This window comes from Patiria miniata, unplaced genomic scaffold, assembly GCF_015706575.1.
Source record: "Patiria miniata isolate m_02_andy unplaced genomic scaffold, ASM1570657v1 HiC_scaffold_18, whole genome shotgun sequence".
Taxonomy (NCBI): domain Eukaryota; kingdom Metazoa; phylum Echinodermata; class Asteroidea; order Valvatida; family Asterinidae; genus Patiria; species Patiria miniata.
In genome coordinates this window covers 4,311,058-4,331,951 of record NW_024037056.1, presented here as the reverse complement: position 1 = coordinate 4,331,951, position 20,894 = coordinate 4,311,058, and the positions used below count along the sequence as shown (strand labels likewise).

The 20,894-nt window shown below is 39.5% G+C and overlaps 1 protein-coding gene across 1 annotated transcript in view; it reads left to right on the top strand.

Annotated features, from left to right (window-relative positions):
• LOC119724320 (ras GTPase-activating protein 3-like) overlaps positions 1 to 20,894 on the top strand; it is a 49,244-nt gene that overhangs the window by 19,584 nt on the left and 8,766 nt on the right. Inside the window, exons 3-14 of the mRNA XM_038195315.1 lie at positions 3,967 to 4,168; positions 5,845 to 5,921; positions 9,711 to 9,779; positions 11,047 to 11,119; positions 13,898 to 13,974; positions 14,760 to 14,864; positions 15,762 to 15,912; positions 16,525 to 16,673; positions 19,142 to 19,331; positions 19,630 to 19,753; positions 19,929 to 20,035; positions 20,583 to 20,663. Coding sequence (XP_038051243.1) covers positions 3,967 to 4,168; positions 5,845 to 5,921; positions 9,711 to 9,779; positions 11,047 to 11,119; positions 13,898 to 13,974; positions 14,760 to 14,864; positions 15,762 to 15,912; positions 16,525 to 16,673; positions 19,142 to 19,331; positions 19,630 to 19,753; positions 19,929 to 20,035; positions 20,583 to 20,663 — 1,405 coding nt within the window. The remainder of the gene's footprint in view (positions 1 to 3,966; positions 4,169 to 5,844; positions 5,922 to 9,710; positions 9,780 to 11,046; positions 11,120 to 13,897; positions 13,975 to 14,759; positions 14,865 to 15,761; positions 15,913 to 16,524; positions 16,674 to 19,141; positions 19,332 to 19,629; positions 19,754 to 19,928; positions 20,036 to 20,582; positions 20,664 to 20,894) is intronic.

The window sequence follows — 20,894 nt, the reverse complement described above, 5'->3', positions numbered from 1 at the left end:
ATTGGAAAGGACAAAAATCCAGTAATAATTATTGATAATCCATCATCCTGATTGCAAACCCCATGCAATCCGCCCACGCACCCTTCACCCCCTTATCTCAGCCGAAAGCCGGCTGACTTGAAATAATAGCGGCAAACTGTTGTTGAGCTCAAAGTCCGGCAAGAACCGAGAAAGAAATGGGGGGGGGGGGGGTGTCGAAATCAGCAGCTCGCATCAATTCCCCTCGAGGCTTCAACTGAGCACTTAAAAAGTCGGCATTTAGCTACGCTGCGACCCGGACGAAGATTTTCCAATGGCCGATGATGCTTTGCCTCATTGATTCCGCGGCGTTTTATTAATTGTAGGGCTCGGCAAACATTGGATGTACCTGGTTGCTGTCGTCCGTTGACAGATTGATAAATTGAGGGATCAGGAAAGATGGTCTTCTCTCTGTGGGATTGCAGTGCAGCAAGGAGGTTACATGCTTGGGGGTTTTGTCTTTGAGGCAAAGTATTTTTAATTGATATAATGGATTATAAATATGTAAAAAAAAAATTCTGGAATGAATTTCACAATACCCTGGTCTGAGTTTAATAAAAACTGCTTGGGGACATATTTCTGCCTTAGACTTTGCTTCCTGGTTTTTTTTTACTAGAACTCACAATGTACATCCAACAGGCTTCTGAGAGAGATTGTGACACATCAAAAAGTTGGGAGAAAGCTAACCAATTTGCGATGGCCACGTTTTTTTCAAATATTTATTTTTCTCTATGTACCGGTACATGCACATTGTACATGTACAATGTACATGTACATGTAGCACTGTAATAGAGATATTTCCTTTTTTTGTACTTGACATGTACAATGTAAATTTTACATATTAAAGTCCACATTGTAAACATTGAAAACCTTTGAAAACTCAGAGTGAGCTCTTGAATTTTTTGTTTGTTTGTTATTTTTTATACACAGGCTACTGTTCATCCCATACATGTGCATTATGTATATAAATGCATTTCCGCAATTCAGGGAGGGGGGGGGGGGTTGACAATTCTACATCAGCATTTTTCAAATTGTCATATCCTTTCGAGTATCATTCTCCTAATGAGAAACAAAATTGTAATGGCACAGGCTCTCCAGTGCCTATGCCACACCGACTGTCCACCCTCTCAGAAAATGACCCCGAACCAGTAACCACTCTGGTTGCCATGGCGAACCCGGAGAGTGCTTCAAGTCTCGGTAAATGCACTGGATAAATATTGTAATACACTGTCCGAATAATTGCAGTGGACTACGGTACATGTGTACATGGAGTATTTCTTGCAAGAGATTAGTACAGTCTATAGACAGACTGAAAATTCAAGAGTGGGCGATGAGGGTGTAAATACAGTAATTTCTTTTTTCCGTCAAGTATCATTTGTTTTTGGCTTCAGTTACCATCAATCAAATCCGTAATACTTTGAAGAAAAGAAAGTTTTTGACTGTTTTCTTTACATCTCCTGAAAGGAAGCCTTTATTTTTATCAAGTGGTTTTGATACCCTAGCCACCTTGAGTGATTTACTAGGAACCTTCCTCACTGTTGCAAAATCCAACACCATACGGTAGACTCATCAACACCCACACTGTTGGACTCTGATTATGGTGGTACATGTATGCCTATACCATGTAAAGCATAATCAGTTTACTACCGGTAGTACGTACAGAACTCACTCCAACAGTCAAACAAAACATGCAGTTGGATTTGGGATGGTTTGGGGGGAGGTTGGGTTTAAAATTGAATCGACAAATTTATGTAAACAAATAACCAACAAAACAATCAATTACCCAAATAACCAAATACAATGTAATCATTGCGGGCCGACATTGTACCTTTGTCTCCATTCTGTCTGTTCTCCGAACAATGCAGCCAAAAACAGAACAACTTTTCTAAACCTTTCAACAAAATAGCTGACGTTGAACCAGAAAGTATTCTGAACGAAGAATAAAACATTGCTTAATGTACATTGTTCTGTGTTAACGAGCACCACGTTTTTTAGCGAGAAAAATCTCTGAGCTGTCAATACTCAATTCATATGACTTCTACCATTTACTCAACTAAGAAAACAGACAGGTTAATACTGAACACCAAGTTTGCAAAGGCCACTGGAAAAGCTTCAACAGTCACGTATCCATGGGGACAGGAATGGGTTAAAATGTTTGCGGAGGATGTGCAAGGAATTACAGTTTATGATGAGTATTTGCACTGGGGGAAATCTCCTAGGTTTGTATTTACACAGACAGCTTGGGTACTCCAGCACATGAGTTGAAGCAAATAGAACGTCACTAAACCCAATGCTTGTAAAAACTTCATGTTTACAGTCCTACTAGCTTCTCAAATATAATATTACTTTCATACTTCTTACTAAACCCCCTTCCACCCCCTCCCCCTCCCCCCTTCACTGGGAAGGTGAGGCCTAGAATTAATCGCCATCCCCATGCCCCCGCATTTTTGTGTTGAACAAAAAAATAATCGTTAGTTAAAAAAAAAAGGTTCAAATATTTGAGGAAAAAATCAGCAACCAAGCAATTCTTGAATGACGTTGAACTTTGAACTGTGCAAATGATGTGAATAACAAAATTGCATACATGCATTAAGTACGCACGTTGTAATAACGAATAGCGCCACCTACTAGTGTCAAATTCCAACAGCCGGAAATAGTTTGGGAACGCTCAGAAGATGCAACTGAATTTTTTTGGGGGGGAAGTAGCATCAATAATTCCATCTAAAAGCTCAAATATGATGAATGTGTATATTGTAGTCAGTGCTTTAACTGGTTGGCAAGTACATAGCTGGAATTGTGCCTCAACGTTAATTTCTTTTCATCCTGGCAATTTAATGAATTTTTTAAACATGACCTGGAGTCCACCCAATATGCAAAGCTGACGGATGCTGGGTTTTGGATTTCAGACTAATCAGCTTTCCCTCCAACTACCTTCGTCGTACTTCCGCTGTCAACGGAAGCACAGGAACATATGTATCGGCTGTCTAATATGATCCAGAAATAACACACAATCTGTCGTCTCCTCTGTGTTTATTTTTCATATCATCGCAAGGTGTAACTGATGCTTCCATCAGTGCCCTGGGTTACACATCCAGAACAAAATTGTGATAGTCATGTTTCGTCCTTGATTTGACCCTTTCCATATTTCCGTTACCCTTTCTTCATTTACACACAGTATTTTTCTTCAACGCTCTTCGTGAAATGTAGCTGTTGTAATGCTTTGAGTGGTTTGTGGTCAGGTAAAAGTCACAAGCTTGTTCGAGTGGGACTCGAACCCATGACCCACTGTTATTGGTGACACATACAAATACTTGATATCTGTAACATTAGCCAGCAAGTGTTCAGAGGTCAGTTCAGTAGTTCTGTTCTAAGTGCTACAATCAATAACCACTGCTCTGCGCTTTATCATTTCAGGCGCGACAGATTTTATGTTGACATCTTTGTTTTTATGGGCACAGTATCAGATATCAATGGCCCTTATGGTTGGATATTGTGCGACCAAAAACGTCTGTACTTTGATGATTTTAAAAGGGTTAAATTTGGCATGGGCCATATCTGGTTAAAAAAAAAACCATCACGTTTGTTTTAGGCTATTTTGTTATTTAAAAAAGACTTTTTTTATTATTGACTTATGTGACTTTTATATTATTTTTACATTTCTAAACAAATTTCATCTTTGAAATTGCATAATGAATGCAACGTTTATTTTAGCTGATTCTAGCTACAATTTTGTTGTGGTAACCTTTCCGTGTGTCACTTGTAACAATTGGTCAGTCCAAATATATATTTTATTTTTTTGAATTTTTTTGTTTTAAAAAAACATAACAAAATTAGGAAATGCAAATTACTTTTCCTATTTGTGTGTTGAATGTCACACTCTGAACTTCACTGTAAAGCTTATAAATCTTGTCAATCCCTGTTTATATTTCTTTGTTTTTCTGTCGACAGTCCCTTTTGGGCCGAGGAAACCACCTTTGACGTTCCCCGTGAGTTCCGTCAGCTCTCTTTCTTCATCCATGAGAAGGACTGGATGAAGCGGTCGGACAGCGTTGTCGGTAAAGTAGCGCTGAGGAGAGACGATCTACACAGATACCATGGAAAGGATCAATGGTTCCCTCTCCAGGCCGTCGACACAGACTCCGAAGTTTATGTAGGTTACACCGATGAGGTCCGTTTCTATGGCATTCCTATGGCCAGTAGACCAATCCGTTAAGTTATGACCATTAAAAATATTTGACTTGCGGCACAAATAATGACGCAACTTATACTTTTCTTAAGTACAAAACAGCCCAGTGAACCATTGGAATTTTAATCCCTGAAAAAACCCTCAAAGGAAAACTACTTTCCTTTTGTCTCTCCTGCTAAATATTTGAAACCAAAAAATTGTTCAGATTACATTTGAAAGATAATCCCATTTGAATTCTATGTCCCTGTTATTGTCCATCAATTTTCAACATGCTTATCCAGTTTTAATATCCCCGTCACCAAACTGCCCTGCTATATATCCCTAAATTGCCCTCGAGTGAAATCAGAAGTATCCCTGTCAGTGGGAAGAAAAGAAAGTTACTTCACATTATAACGCAATGGATCTTTTCTCGCTTTTAATTAGAAATTGTAATTGTATCTTTAGTCACAGGTGTCAAACGAGTCAAGTTGGACAGGGTCGCGAAAAACCCTCAGGTGTTGAAAATCTTTGAACGTAATTACTAGATTGTAGCGCCATTGCGTATTCAGTTGACACTTTGTCAGTTTGCTACATGCATGAATTGCTTTGCTAGGCCCACTCAGCAATTTTTTTTTTATTATACAGGACTTTTTAGATAATAAATGATGTAAACGCCACTGGTTCAGATGTGTGATCTTGTATTGCGGGTGTGAAAAGGGATGTGGGAAACTTGATAGCATACAGTGTACTGTTATTTTCCATTGCAATGGTTGTCTTTGCAACAAATCTGTAACTAGGAACATGCGTACAACATGCAGCATTTTGGCTGGAAAGTACTTTGTCCAAACAAAGGAGTAAGGGCGGGGGAATGCCCTTTTTTTCACCAGCGTTTAACCCCCCCCCCCCCAATAATTTGTAAAGAGTACCCTTTTTTTTAAGAAGTGCCCTTTTTTCTGAACAAGTGCCCTTTTTTAAAACAAATTGGTTCCTTTTTTTGTGCTATCTGCCATTCCGGGAGCCTTTTTCAAAAGAAATTCACGCATGTATTGCCCTGAAAAGCACCATATAGAGACTGTTACTAGTGTTAGTGTGCCTAATCGTTGGTTTTGAACAGCGCCCCTACCGACAGATGGTACCAGCCAGCCCCAGGCGCCCCCCCTTTTGATTTTACGGAGGCCAAGTGTCTACATTTCACCATTGATGTGCAAGTGCCCTTTTCAAGAAATTCCCCCCCCCCCCCCGCCCCCAATAAAAATGACCGTGCTACGCCACTGCTGTGATATTCCTTAAACAAAACTCATTTAAATACACGTATAGAATTGTGATTTCACACACGTGGATGTACATGAACATAAGTTAAGGAGGTGTAATAAGCCAGATTGTGATAGACAGCAAACGTGTATTTAATAACAGTGTACACAAATACGGACTACCAGTGCAAATATGCGGTGTTTACCGGCCACCCTCAATTCAATTAAATTTCACACCTACTGCGGAAGCTAGAATTTTTTTCCCCCGGACACATTCCAATCGTTTGTCTCGTCCGGAGAGAAGATTAAACGGGAGCTGTTGGTTTCCATGGCAACCTTATCAGCTGAGTCAACACTTTAGTTATTAATATTTGATTTTTTTTCCTTCGGATTTGTTTTGTTTTATGATAGGGGCAAGTTCAGGTCGAGGTGAGGACGAACGAGGTATTGGGAGGCGACGGAGCGTCACTCAACAAACTAACCGTAAGGTGAGTTACCCTAAAACCCTGGAGAAGCTCATAGCACTATTTGCTTAGCGAAGATGAGGTTACCAGCCAAAACTGCATGATATACACATTGATTGTGACTGGTCCCCGGCTGAAATTTGCTCAGTTGATAATTCTGCTGACTAGTATTTTCACAAATTTGGTATATGTCGCTTGAAGCATCAATTTATCAAGGAGAGAAGGCATGTTGCCATCTGAGTGTTCTATAAAGACGAAGGGGTAAAAAGTCCGTTTTCCAAGCCCAACAAAGGATTTGTTGGCAATGAAAAATACCGGTACCCTGACAAAAAAGGACAAAACGTTAGTGTACTGGCACCTGAATAATGGACTTAATATGTGGCATGTGCATTTTCTTCTTGTTCCAAAATCCCCCCTACAGCATCTGTTTTGTAGTTCGAATAGTGGTCTTTCATCGACTTCTGTCAAGTTGTGATTGAGTCACTTGAACACATGGAATGAAAGTGTCACAGGAATTCGATACATATTCTCCAGCAGATTTCATTTTGCATACAAAGTATGTTCTCTGAGTGGACTTCCGAAAACTGCATTAAACTGTTGCGCTACTCTGGCAACAAAATACTAAAGAAAAGCCCGAACACACTGAAAGATAAAAAACCAGAAATGCCGAAGAAACGGAAATTAAACTTTGAAATATTTACACAGATGCTTATCGGCTTTTAGTCCAGGATTCCAGTTATTTTCCTTGTTCTACTGGTAATTCCCTGGACGGCTGTCCAGGCGTTTTAAGTTACAGGTATTTGTCCCGCGAAACAGATCCGGTCTTCAATTTGGAAAAATTGCCAAGGGATGTATCTTTCTTTCCCCCCCCCCATGCTCTACAACACTCACAGGCAGGTGTGCTTTACATATTAATTTGTTTGATGTGGGTGTTTGTGTCTTTGGTCGACAGTTTACGCACACTCCCTCTGTGCCTGATTGCTTGTATGCTGATTGGATGGTTTGTCCGAGAGCTTGAAGCTGTTACGGGGATCAATTTTTCAATCGCACGCTTCTCTGCCTGTGAACTTTTTTTTTATACTCACGTCTGGAACTTCAGAACTATGGGGTGTTTGGGTTGTTGTTTTAGGGGCTTGGATGGATATTTTGTTGACAAGAAATTGAAATCTGGGACAAGCCATAAAAAGGTTAAAAAATCTTAAATAATTGGAGGTTATACCGGTACATGTACATGTACAGTCAAGTATTTCAAAGTGTAATTTGGATTGTGACATTTCTCGAACTTTATTTTGCCCCTTTTTTTTCAAATGTAAAATGGATGAAATGTCAAAGTAAATAAAATGTCAAAGTGTGAACAGTGTGTAGTAACACCTGGTCTTCAGCAAAGTAGGACAGACAGGTTTTTTGTTGGGGGGGGGGGCACATTGCTATTAAAAAAACATGAAATTGCTGGTGTTATATGGTGGATGATTTTGCAATAATGTATTCAACAAGGCTTCACCTCACCTGCTACTTGCGGTGACGGCTTCACCGCCTGTCACCCACTTCGCGGGTGATCAACTGTCTGACGATCAACTCGTGAACACACACCTTTTGCACTTTATAGTATAGCGGTGATAATGTATATTAAAAATTACTATTTAATAGTTAAACATTTGTTCTCACTTCATATTCAGTATTTGATCATGAATGTGGTTTTTCATCGCAGCCCGACCCCTTGATATGTGTAGGCATACCAACGGTGTTGAGTAAAAAAAAAAGGAAAAACCCACCCACGGAAAATGTTCTTGACTCCAAACGGAAGCCTCGCACACATGTAATTGTGATCTCACTCAACAATTTTTGCGATTTGCCAAAGCTGATGTTGACAAGAGACCACAAGGGTTTGTTTCTGCTTGTCTGAGCCTGTTTCATCGGAGAGAGATATGTATTGATGTTCATTACCCCTTCCACTTCTTCCGCTGGTTAAAGTCAGAGTGGGCTTCTGTGAGATGAGGGCGGGTGGGGGAGGGGGAGGTTTGCGATTTACTTTCTCTGCAGTTTTTTTGTGTTGGATTTCCTCTTGAATGTTTGGGTAGCTGACGCTGCTGATAATGATATGGCATTCCAAGGTCTGGAGCACCCGTCAGGCACAAGCAGAGATTTTGGTGTCAGGTTTCTGTCTTGGTTCGTGTGGATGGCCGATCGAAATTGAGGGGCATGTCCGAATCGCGGAGAAGTGAAGTGACATGGGTTCATTGACATGCAGTTTTATATTGAAGACTTGAAAATGCAATCGTACTCGGCTGTAGCTGCAAAAACATGACAAAATGGAAAAGTATTTGACAGAATTTAAAGCCAGCATTGAATCCAGGAATCTCAGACAAATATTTCTCAGAAAAGTAGGGCTTCTGAATGAAATTAGTGGTGTCAAATTTCATTTGGGTGTAGTCTCAATATTTGATTTAATTTTTCTTTCAGAAAGTTTCTTTCTACTTGTCTTACCACCTGTCTGCTGGCCGGATTTGTTAAGCTTGTACAACAAATTTTCAAGGAATTTGTAAAGAATTAATTTTTTTCCTAATGGTAACATAATGCCTTTTCCAGACCTCTCTAAAACTAAATAAATCATTCCAAGTTACATAAGCTTGGCTATTCATTTGACAATTTTGCCAGGAAACAAAACATCTAAACCATTCTTACTCTGCGTATTAATTGTACAAGGTTTGTTGTACTTATACCGGTACATACACAGTACTTGACCTGCATGCACTTATTAAATATAAACATAAATCTGTTCCGTTTTGAAATTAAACAAAAGTTGTACTTGTAATAATATGATATGAGCTATGATAACATGCGGCAAGGCCGCCATTCCAAATTGAGCACAAAACAGAAATTGAAAGTGTGTGTCTCTGCTAAACACTCTGCATACTTTGCTAGTAAAATTAAACATAAAAATGGACGAAACCAATATATTTCTGCTAACTGGAACACAGAAGTAGGGCACATGTGAATCAAAGGGAGATATCTTCTGTTGGGGTTGAATCTCCTCTTTAAAATGACACCCTGATCATGTCATTTTATTCACCGTTGACTGAGCAGTGACCAATTTTATGAAAGGGTCTATTTAGAGAATTGCGCCACTTTTCAATTGTGGTTTTGTTGTGTCAATTGTCACAGAGTGAAAGGCTATGGTTGCAAATTAAGGCAGGTGGGGAAAAAAAGAGATTTCACCATTAAAAGTGGCACAATTCTCTAAATAGACCCTTTCATAAAATTGGTCACTGCTCAGTCAACCGTGAATGTAATGACTTGACCAGGGTGTCATTTTAAAGAGGAGATTCAACCCTAACAGAAGATATCTCCCTTTGATTCACAATTGTGCCCTACTTCTGTTCCAATTAACAATAATATCTCGGTTTCGTTTTTTTGGATCCACCTTATATATTATTTTTAAACCACGTTGGCGTTGGGCAAAACCAAATATAAACAGACCTTGGTCATAGAAAATTGTTTTAAAATACAATTTCTGTCATTGGCAGGAAAAGAAGTGACCTTACCCACAGGTCTTCATGTCCAATGTCATGGACAAAACTAAGTGTGTTATTTTTAAAACTTTGTATAATTTTAAAACAAGATCAGAGTCAGAAATGTTTTTTTGTTGGCGGGGCTAAAAGAAAATATTTTTCCATATCATTGCTCGATAAACAACTGGAGCAAAAAATTACTCCAAAATATATATTTTGCATGTTTTCATCCTTGTTTAAGAACCACTTGTAGATTTTTTCCCCTAGTAGTTTATATTTCTGTAAACCTGTGATTCCTCTGCAGAGTTCTGGAAGGGAACGGACTGACTATAATCCACAACCAGTGCGATCCGTATGCAACAGTCACTTTTAGGTAAGTCCGTTTTATTTGACGGTACATTGGTGTGAAACATAGGCCTCCGCAATTCATGCTAAGGACCTTACGTGTACTTCCAGTGCGTGTATTGCAGCATTTAATGCACAGACAGTAAGCCTGTCCATGACGGATGGGAATGTGGCTTCATTTAACATCCTTTTCAGATCTCAACTTTAAAAAAAATTACAGGCCTGTATTAAGTGGTAACTGGAAATGTCTTCAGCAGTAAGTTAGAAAACATACACCGATTGCCAACTTAATGCCACATATCCGTTTTCCATTGCAACCATTATTACCCTTGCCTCGACACATTATCTGCTATATACCGATTACAATTCCTTTCCGCCCAGTCCCGCCAGAGTTGCAGTGCAAGGCGCGTGCATTTTTACCACCCAGGTATCGTGTTTCTGCCTCCCGGCCGGATGATCGGGTATCATAAGAAACATCAGGCATCGTTTCCCAGTCCCTTATCCTCGTCTGTTGTTTTTAGCGAGATTAATCTCCATGTCCCTGTCAGTTTGTGTTGGAAATGATGAGACCTGGCTATCAAATTTTTCCACCCCCCCCCCCCCCCATCTGCAATGTTTCTCATCCTGCTTCGGTAGTAATCATGATATCAAGCTGAATGTCTCATGTTTGATGAGAAACAATATCATTTCCTGAATTGAATGGGACATTCTGATTTGATGTGGTTTTGTCTGGGGTATACTGTTGGTCCCAAGTGGCTCTGATCAGTTGAATTTCGTTTCTCTTGGGGGGGGGGGGGGGATGACGACAGAAGAGGTCAGAGACTCACATAAGCTCCTTTTAATGAGAAAATGTTGTGGCTCCCACTCAATTCTGAGAATGTGTCGATGTAACTATAAGGGAGCAATTATTGCTAAGATAAATCCTATAATCCTTATGGGATTTAATAGCAAACTCGCATTCAGCACATGAATGTTTTTGTAGGAATGTACATGTATAACATGTTGGCTTGGCACTTGTATTCCCTACACGTCGGCAAGTGTGTTTAACGTCGGCATTCAGGAAACTCTTTGTGTCTGCAAGGCCCGTCAGCCACTGGAAAATTCTTTTGTTGGTAAGACGGATTGGCAGCCTGGGGCTGTTAGGAAGAAGGAAAAAAATTGTCAAATGAGTTTTGGCTTGAAGTTCTAAAAATTTGCGAGTTGTGACAATATGAGGCATTGAAAACTACTCTTTTGTGAAAATGTTCGGAGAAAATGAAATGAGCCAGTATTTGTGTTTCTGTTTCCTTCAACAGAAATGAAACCAAAAGGACGAAAGTCCGAAGGAAAACGGTGGATCCTCGCTTCGATGAATCCTTTCAATTTGAGGTTGGTTTTATGGTTTTAGAAACTGGAAGACATGATGCTCAGTTTTTGCAATGCATCAACACAACAACTTTTCAGGCTTTTTGTTAAATGTTTGTTTATGATAATTAAGAAAGTAAACAGTATGCCTATTTTGTTTTGAAACTTGGTATAATTGTTCTTTGTGTCAAATGTAATAAAATGGCCAGCAAAACTCAAAAATAAAAAAAATTATCGATTTTTCAGGTTTTTGTCACTTTGTGAAAACATCGACAATACGTGTACTCATACATTTACTTGTAGTCATCTGAACATTTTTGAATTTTTTTTGACAAAAGCGTGCATGAAAGATTCAATTTCGGTTTGAAATCTCATGTTGAATGGTGTCATTCCACTTGCTGTCTTTTTGCCTTTACATTTACTGTAGTAACAAGTGAAAGTGTAGCATGTTGTTTTGACAAGCCTAATGATTTCAGCCATCTGCCAAAGTGAAAGTGATACTTTCATTTGATATCCGGAGATTTTGCTTGGCCGGCAAATCTCTGGATCAGTTGGCCAGTTGTGCGAATGATACGGCGCTGCAGAATTGTTCAGAGTGGGTTGTCATATATTGCTGTTGAGTATTCTTACGTCGAGGCCAGTTTATATTTCATGAATCGTACAACATCGACGTTGTCGAAATTAAGTTGGACACAGATACATGTAGTTACTCAAAAGGATGTCTAAAAAACAACCTATGGGCCATGTAGTCTCAATTAAAGCCTGCTTTGTGACATTTTCATTTAAATTTCTCTTTAAGCATGCCATTATCTGTTACATGTGAAACTCAGTGCTTTTAAGAAACTTGAGGTGTGCTTTGACCTGACAATGAAAGTAAAGTGAAATAGGCCAGTTGCCTTTTCCTGAATTACATTCTGCGCTTCTAGACAGGAGTGGAATAGGAAAATGTGTTGAAGTATGATCACTTTAATAACTTGCTTGTTCACGTGTGTTTATTCATGAATGTAATCAGCCATTGAGAATTGTCCCAAATTGCCCCAAATTGACAGCGATGTCGGGCATTTTCGACACTGAGTGGGTACTCGTACTCACAGCCTACAGCTTGAAAGGATATTGTTTCAAAATTGCCTTCGCTTTACGTACATTGCAGAAGACAGAAGGATTGCAGAATAAATAAACGGCGCAGCTACAGTTTTGTTAGTTTTTAATCTTCCATCTACATTTACTGCAAATGTAATCTAATGGATTATTTGCTTCTAAATTCCATTTCAGAAACTTGTTTGTTGAAGTGCAGAAACTTTGGCATTTATAAACTAACGATGGAATGAATTAATATGAAGCAAGAAAGCCAGAATCAGTATAGTCTCTTAATTTAAACTGACAGGGCGTCGTTTGTATATAATGACCAAGCCTTTTCCCCCGACAATTCCAACGACAAGCTCATCCCGAATCGTCGCCTCTTGTTTATTTGCCCACCCGACGAATTAATCAAGTGGTCTTGTGCCAAATGGTCACCACTCTATCAAAATTAAAGACAGTTCTCAAGGATTTTTATTAGCGGGACATCCTGCTGATATCTCGAATCTCCAGATTTTTTTTTTTTTTTTAGGTGGAAGCCGTGCCGTTGCACGCACTCAACCAATTTAATGGCAAAATTATTGCTTTCTCTTAAGTGCCCGCAGGACAAATTAAGCAAAGATATATTTCTATGGCAACGTGGATTGGATGTGGGGTATTTTTTTGAGGTCAAATGTACGCTTTCCGCAGCACGGTGCAATCGGGTTAATACACCAGTCAATTTTTGTTGCGGATGATTATGTGCAGTGTACTTGTGCGCCGAAACACGTTAATCACATAGTTGATGAGCTTATATTTTAAGTGCACACTAGTGAAAAGGAAACAAAACAAAAAGTTTGACAACAGATGATCTTTGGGTTTAGAGTAGGTCAAAATTGTGTGTGAGTTACTTTTGTACACGTACATGTACAGTTACATCTACATGTACGTGTTGTTAATTACTATTACAATGAGCCGTCAGTTTGCTGTGAGGAGGGCATTTTCAATTGTAGATACAACGTACAAACACTCAGCAGGCTCAATTGTTCAGTCCTTATTATTTCTTTTATTTTTGTCGTTATCGTTATCATTGTGACTCGTTATCATCAGGGCTCGTTATCAACGCGACTTTCTTTAATAAGGTGATGTACGTGAACCAGCATTGGGAACCACAAAATTATAAAATTTTAAAACGTGGAGACTGGCTTTTCTGGATCAATATAGCCATGATAACTGTTATCGAGTAGATTGCATTTTATATTTGAATTGCTTTTTGAAACTGAAATTAACATGTGAGTGACAATATTTTGTTTATTAAATAGTCCAGAATTGAATGGATACACTACTTTTTTTACAAGAGTTATGACTTCGGGTACACATAAAATGCATGAAATTACACCATTCTGAAACTGAATGCATTATTAAAGCAGTTCATTACATGACAATGAGTTTGGTTCAATTTATTCAAGGAATTGTTTATTTACATATTTATATAGTATTTGAGTATTGTTCAAGCATTTTCTGTGTTTTTAGTACTCCAGTTTTTCTACCCTGTATCCGCAGAATTTTTCAGTATTTAGCAATAAATGTATAAGCAGAACCAATTTGTTATGTTAATCTTATGCAGGTCCACATTCTTTCTCGAAATCAGCCGGAGGTACATGCAAAAACAGTGAAGCGTCATTATAAATATTTATAGTTCTGTTCTTTTTTCTCTTTTTTTTCTTTTTCGTTCTCCTTCTGCAGCTTCCCAAGACCAGCAGTGCAGCAGACACCAAGACCAACTACAGCTTCGAAGATGAGGCCAATAAACACGACCTAAAGTAGGTCCCCATACCATCCCTTCAAAAAAATCTATCTAGAAAAACAAAAATTATGCTTTCAGCTCCCAGCTATTGCCTGTCCATTCCTTCGTGTTTCCCAGTTTGATGTGTTTGTTCTAAACTGCCAGAGAATGTTGTTTTTTTATCTCCGTCTTGTTGTTACTGGGGCCCGTGTGATTTCGCTGTGTTTCGTTTGTCTGCTCGGCGAATCAATTGCGTCAATATGGCGAGTCGTATTGCGGAGTTTGCTGGGCTGGTGTCTGTCATTGCGACCAGTCTCTTCATAGAAAACCCATTTGTTTTTCTTGGGAGGAGGTACGGTTGGGAATCGCCTTACACCTGTTTCCAGAGTCAGAATAAATTATTCTGAAGATTAGAAATTATTTTAATGTTTTTGGTGCACTTGTCCCTGTCCCCTTCCCCAAAATAATGTCGATACGAATTTAAACGAAATACTACTTGACAATGTCTGTTCATGCTGAGTTTTCGATGATGCACTGTAGATAAAGTAGGATTTGCAATTTTTTCTTTTGAATTGATTTATACGCAGCAATTTGCAAAATATTAGACTATAGATTGAACATTTAAAGAGATCACTTATTTTTGGTAAGTTAGGTTTTTAAAAACGTAAAGCCAAAAAGAAAATATATATATAAATAAAAAATACACAATACTGTACATATACAGCAAGGCAACAGAGGCAAATATCAAGTAAGAAATTACTAACTATTGCGTATACAACTAATCTGTTAAATATTCTTCAATTTGTGATTTTTTCTTCCAAGAATTGCCATGTGGAATTCAGCGTCGCTAGGCGAGGGCGTCTTTATCGGCGAGGTGCGGTTGACGCTAGCGGCAATCAATCTCTCAAGCGGGGTTCATAAAGCGTGGTAAGGGTTACCATGGTTTTACCTTGATTAATAGAAACCTTAGTTACTACAGCTTGGTAGTACAGAGTAAATGCATCTAGAGTTTTATAAATGATTTGAGAGTAATGTTATTAAGTAACGGACGATAGTTTTGGTTTTGTTAATGAACTTGGCAAGGAAAGTCAGCTGCTTCAGTCTCCAGCACACACTGCCAGTAATTTGTCAGTTGGAGGGGTTGTTAGTAAAAGATTGATTGCCATTCCTGTCAAGTTCAGTCTGAGTTTGTCAGCTAGGCCTGGGCCCAATTCATGGCTCTGCTAACCACACAGTTCCGTGCTTATGATCACCAATTTGTGCTAACAGCGCTAGCAGCAAAATTCTGTGCGAACTCTGTAAGCACAGAATCCTTGGCTACCGGATGTACGCATGCGCAGAAGCCAACATTCCTCCCTAACCTGTGAAATACGCTTAACTTAAGCAAGGAATTTGCTGCTACAGCAAGCAGGGATTTTTTGCTAAGGATATTAAAGCAGTGCTATAAAATTGGGCCCAGTTGTGCCTTATTGCCCCCTTCCCCCATTGAGCAGTTGTAGTAACTCTTTTTATTTCTGTTGTAGCCCTTTACATGAGTGGCTTTTAGCCTTGTTCAGGGCAGACTTGCATTTAAACAATGCACATGTTGAGTGCAAAGGGTCTTTCTCAGGGCTGTAGTCCATCTTGCTTCATAATCCAACTTTTTAATTTTTTTCTGACGTTCTTGAAAAAAGAATTGGTTCCCACAGAGAGAGATGATTTCTTCACAAATCCTGTTTTGTGTGCTACTCGATTCTCATGAAGACGGTTCAAATTAGCTCGGGGGAAAAAATCTGTAACACCCTGCTGCTTCTGTTCCTCATTATTTGAAATCTGGACATCCAGGTACTTTCTAAAGCCTCGGGAGAACAGCAAACAGAGCCGCGTGGAGCTCGGTTCACTAAGAGTCCGCATCAATTATCAACAAGATCACGTCTTGCCGTCACAGTACTATGGAACGCTCAGGGACATTCTGCTAAGATCTCCAGAGATCGAGGTGAATTGTTTGCCTCTTTTTTTCCTTAAATCTTGCCGCTAGGCGTGTTTGTGTACTTTTGAGTCTGTTACTGTTACCCGAGTACTTTAAGATACATCTAGCCTGCTCTGACAAAATGAGGAATATGTGTTCTGTTTGTGATGGGTTAAACATGTTACATTTTAAAACATATGTTGTCGCTTGTACGTGTCATTTCTAAGTCCATGTTTCAAAGATGTGTGTTGCAAGTGTGATCTTTTTTTGTCACACGAATCCTTAAAATTTCAAGTCTGTTCTTTATTTTACCACAACTTATCTAATCCTGAGTATGCATGTGTACAGTATATTATACAAACGAGTATCAGTGAAGGGGTAACCCAACATTAACATTTACGTCTTGTTAAAAAAAAACCTTTCAAGATGGTTTTGCTCCCTCCCGCTTTCTCTCACAAAGCTCAGAGGCGATCTTGTTCCACTTGTACGCAACACTGTCCAATTTCCATTGGGATTGCTCAAAGCACTTGACGCAGTGAAGATTACATATAACTATGATAGCATGAATGGAGGTAATTCTTAAATAAAGTAATCCTTCCATAGCTAAAGGACTTTTCTCTCCTTTGGATCGTCTTTCAGCCCACCTCCGCCAGCGCCGTCGAAATCCTGGGGGACCTCGTTAAAGACAAAGTGGACGCAGCTCGGCCCCTGATGAGACTATTCTACTATCACAACGCGGTCGTCCCGCTGATCAAGTCGCTAGCTCATCATGAGGTCTCAGACACAAGGTTAGACATGCATTTATCTGGATTAAAGAGGCATTTATCTTGATTAAAGAGGCATTTATCTTTTAACTTACGATGAAAAAGACAAGGCATGGCTAGTAAAACTGATCCTATAACTCACAAAATTCTGTTGAGTTGATTCTGAATGGCTATTCACAGGAAGTCTGTTTCATGCGTCTTGTCTACACAATCGGCCGGATTGACCCCATTCATTGGTGCTATTGGGTGAACCTATACGATAGAACTGCCCAGTTCACAAGTGACAGTCAGTCAGTATTTCAGTGACGTGGGAAGCGACCACAAAGACTAATCCCTGATAATGCACTTGTACGAAGCAGCGTAAAATGTTTTTCACAAACCCTTTATTCTTGCAAATTTATTCAAAACCTCTGTGGGTTTTATAAATTCTAGCAAGCCAATAATCGTCACGGTCTTACCAAATGAGTATTTACATTCTAAGTGGGTACAAAGAAATGTTGTTTTAAGCTGCAGAATTTTAAGTCGTAATTAACGAGCTAAGAGATCCTAAAAAAAAACTGCATTTACATTATTCAAATGCTCATCATCAGTCATATGTGCAAAATGGCGGCTCATGAAAGACAGTTTGAAAAGCATGGAAGCAAGAATACTTTGTAAATGTTCTTGTGATTTAACACGACTCTACCGTGCTTGTTGACCATTATTTGGAAACAAGGATAAAGAGTAATTATCCAAGCCTCACGCTGTGGGACAATGTAATCGTCGTGCTCACAAGGCTATGTCAGACAAGAAAATGAGGTGTTTTTTAAAAATACAATTTAACCCCCAGGGAAATAATGGCTCTCCAAAGAAAATGTGCAATTTCCCCATCTTATGAAAATCCTTAACAACAGATCCTTGAGGACCTTTCTTGTCATTTAGGGAGCAGTCCAATTATTTGTTAGATGTTCTTGGAAACAATATCCTTGCCAGCTGAGGCCATTTTCTAATTAACCGCCCACGGTGATAGAACTCTCTCTCATGGTGATGAGGACAAAACAAAAAGGAAACTGTACATGTAAGGTCAAACAAAACATTCACGGACAGTATCTACTGTGTAAATGTATAGCTTCTGACTAGCATCACATGAACAGATGGGACTCTTTCCAGTCTGAAGCTGTGTATCCCAAACCATCCGCGATCCCTCAAAATCAGTCATGAGGTCTGAAAGGATTCTGAAGGGGAGTTTTAGGATTTTGTAGGAGTAAGGAAGACAGAGTCTAGCCACTGTAGTACGTGATATTGGAGACAATAGCCACAAGAATGATTAAGAACAAAAACTTTATAAGGTAGGATTGGTTCCATGCGCAGTAGCGTACGTGTATGTTCAGGGCTGAGATTTGTCAGGATTTTTTCCCGATTTCAGGATTTTTAAAGAATCCCTTTCGGAAGCTGGAATTCCTGAGGTTTTACCGTAGCGGTATTTTTACCAATATTATATAAAAGTTCATATACATGTTGAACAAATGAAAGTGGTATTTTAAGATATATCACAGACCCTACGTTGCTCTGGGCCCTCAGCGACCCTCAAACTCTCTGCCGACTATTTCATGGATTGTTCATTTCCCTCGTATCTCACCCCTGATTTTGGAGGAGTCCGGAAAAATCTTAGAAAACGGAGAGGGGTTTTACCGGAAAGAGATTTGGACCCTCTGTGAAAAGATCTAAAAAAAAAAGAGCTGGAAAAAAACAAGAGGAAAAAAGAAAATTTGGCTGCTGCGTTTCAGTTCCCTGGGTTGTGCTAAGCCCACGCACATCAATGAAAGCATTGGGGTGCCCCGGGTGGCGATCTCCGCAACGCGTGGGTTTGCCTCCTGAGTCTCAAGGGTCTTGGTGCTACATGTTTTCATTAGTCTAAGGAGTCGGAGCCTTAAAAAAAATCAGATTATTTTGTCGCAGTGTTGTGAAGAGTTGTCACCCTCCCAAGGCTTAAAGACTTAGAAATGAACTGAATCCTGTGCAAGGTTGAACTATTGAATTTCATGCTTAGCCCGCAGGAAATTAGTTTTTTATATTTTAAAACCAAAAAAAGAGGAAAACCCAGAACTTTGGCAATGTTTGCTGTTCTCCCGAGTCTGTAGAATGCCGTGGTGTGAATTTCAGATTACGATTCAACGCTTTTGATGTTTGATTTCTACCTTTTTGTGAGATAAACCCTTCACTTTTCTAGTGAAGTTTGCACAAGTCGAAACTGTCATGTGGTTGTTTGGAGACGGTTTTTTTGTGTGAGATTTTTTTTTTCATTCCTGTGATCATTTGATAGTACAAGTACCCCCCTTTTTTTTAACTGCATGGAAACTTCCTGGGTTCTTTGGGATGGAATTTTTTTTTTATTCTTCTCCCAAGTATGTAGAATATAGACAATACAACTTGACGGCGCACTCGGATATCCCCCACTCCTAGCAACCTAAAGGTACTAACAACCATTTTCTCCTTGCTCTTGCCTTTTTCAGCGATCCCAACACCATCTTCCGGGGCAATTCCTTGGCCTCCAAGTGCATTGATGAGTTCATGAGGATGGAGGGACTACACTACCTCTACGACACCTTACGGGATCTGCTGGAGAACATCTACGATGAGCGCAAGCCTTGTGAGATTGATCCTTCCAAGCTGAAAGACGGCGACAGTTTGGAAACAAACTTGGTCAGTTTGAAACAAGTTGTCCAAAATTTAGATCCAAACCAAATAATGAAATGGAGTCCATTACAAGTCCATTACAAGACCATCACAAGTCCATCACAAGTCCATCACAAGACCATCACAAGTCCATCACAAGACCATCACAAGTCCATCACAAGTCCATCACAAGACCATCACAAGTCCATTACAAGACCATCACAGACCCATCACAAGTCCACTACTAGTCCATCACTAGTCCATCACAAATCCATCACAAGCCTGAAGTCACATTGTTGTGACATCACTTCTGTTTCCTCTGCAGGCTAATCTTCGTCAGTATGTGGAGAAAGCCTACCAGGCCATTGTCGACTCCGCCATGGGTTGCCCCACTGCCCTCTGTGAGTGCTTCTACGCCATCAAAGAAGCAGCCCAGAAAAGATTCCCAGGTACAAACAGCATACACACTCTTCAAGAATAAACCTCTTAGCCTTCTTATTGCTAATGGAGCAATTATAGACATCACAGATTCTTTATGAGCGTTCTTTAATACTGGCTATTGTAATGTTTGTTTATAGGATTTACGGAATAAATAAAGAAATGATTTTGCTGTTCTCATTCCAGAGGACCCTGATGTCAAATACTCGGCCGTCAGTGGCTTTGTGTTTCTAAGATTCTTCGCTCCTGCCATTCTCTCGCCAACGCTCTTCCACCTCAGAACAGATAATCCGGTGAGCAAGAAAAAACATCATTTTGACCACAGTTACAGGAGTCAGGGGAGTCAGTTTGACTTTCCTCGCCTTCCACCGCTGTGACCCGGGTTTGAATCCCGCCTGGGCCAATATGTTGATTGGGTTTTCAGTCCCTACCTGATTCCGTGGGTTTTTCCCCAGAATATTCTTCTGGGCTTTTCCTCCCACCTCTAAAACTGTCATTTCTTCTCACTGTCTCCTCTCTACAGGTTTCATCAGGCTTTCGGGCTACAGTGCCTTATAGGACACTTTTGAGGAATCCTTGGTTTCATTACCAGAAATAAAATAAAATATATAAAGTGTTGCTAAGCAACACATTGTGTGATTCCAACCTTATCTTTCCTGCTTGTCAAATATTCAAAAATATTTTAACAAATTTAAAGAATTCAGTATTATTTTGAAAAAAATTGACACTTGGTACTTGAAGGTTTTTGGATGGTGTTTTTATATTTCAAAACAGGGCCAACAGCTTCCACTTAAATGTTGCATTTACAAAATTATGTTTGTTGTCATTTTTGCAACACAGGATGAACAAACGTCGAGAACGCTCAAGATGGTTTCCAAGGCGATTCAGACGATTGGTAACCATGTCAACCCTGACAAACTGGTAAGTATACCATGTAATGGTGGACAGCAACCCAAGTAACCACCAAAAACTGGGATTGGTCTAAAAAAAAGCACCATGGAATAACAAACAGTACCCTTAGACATACCCAGAGAGCACCCACTTTTTGAAAAGGATATATGTGAAGTATCTTGCTCATGGACACACACACCACACCTACATTGTTCATATCACAGTGGGTCATACAGTTTAACCCCACACACAGAATTTCTA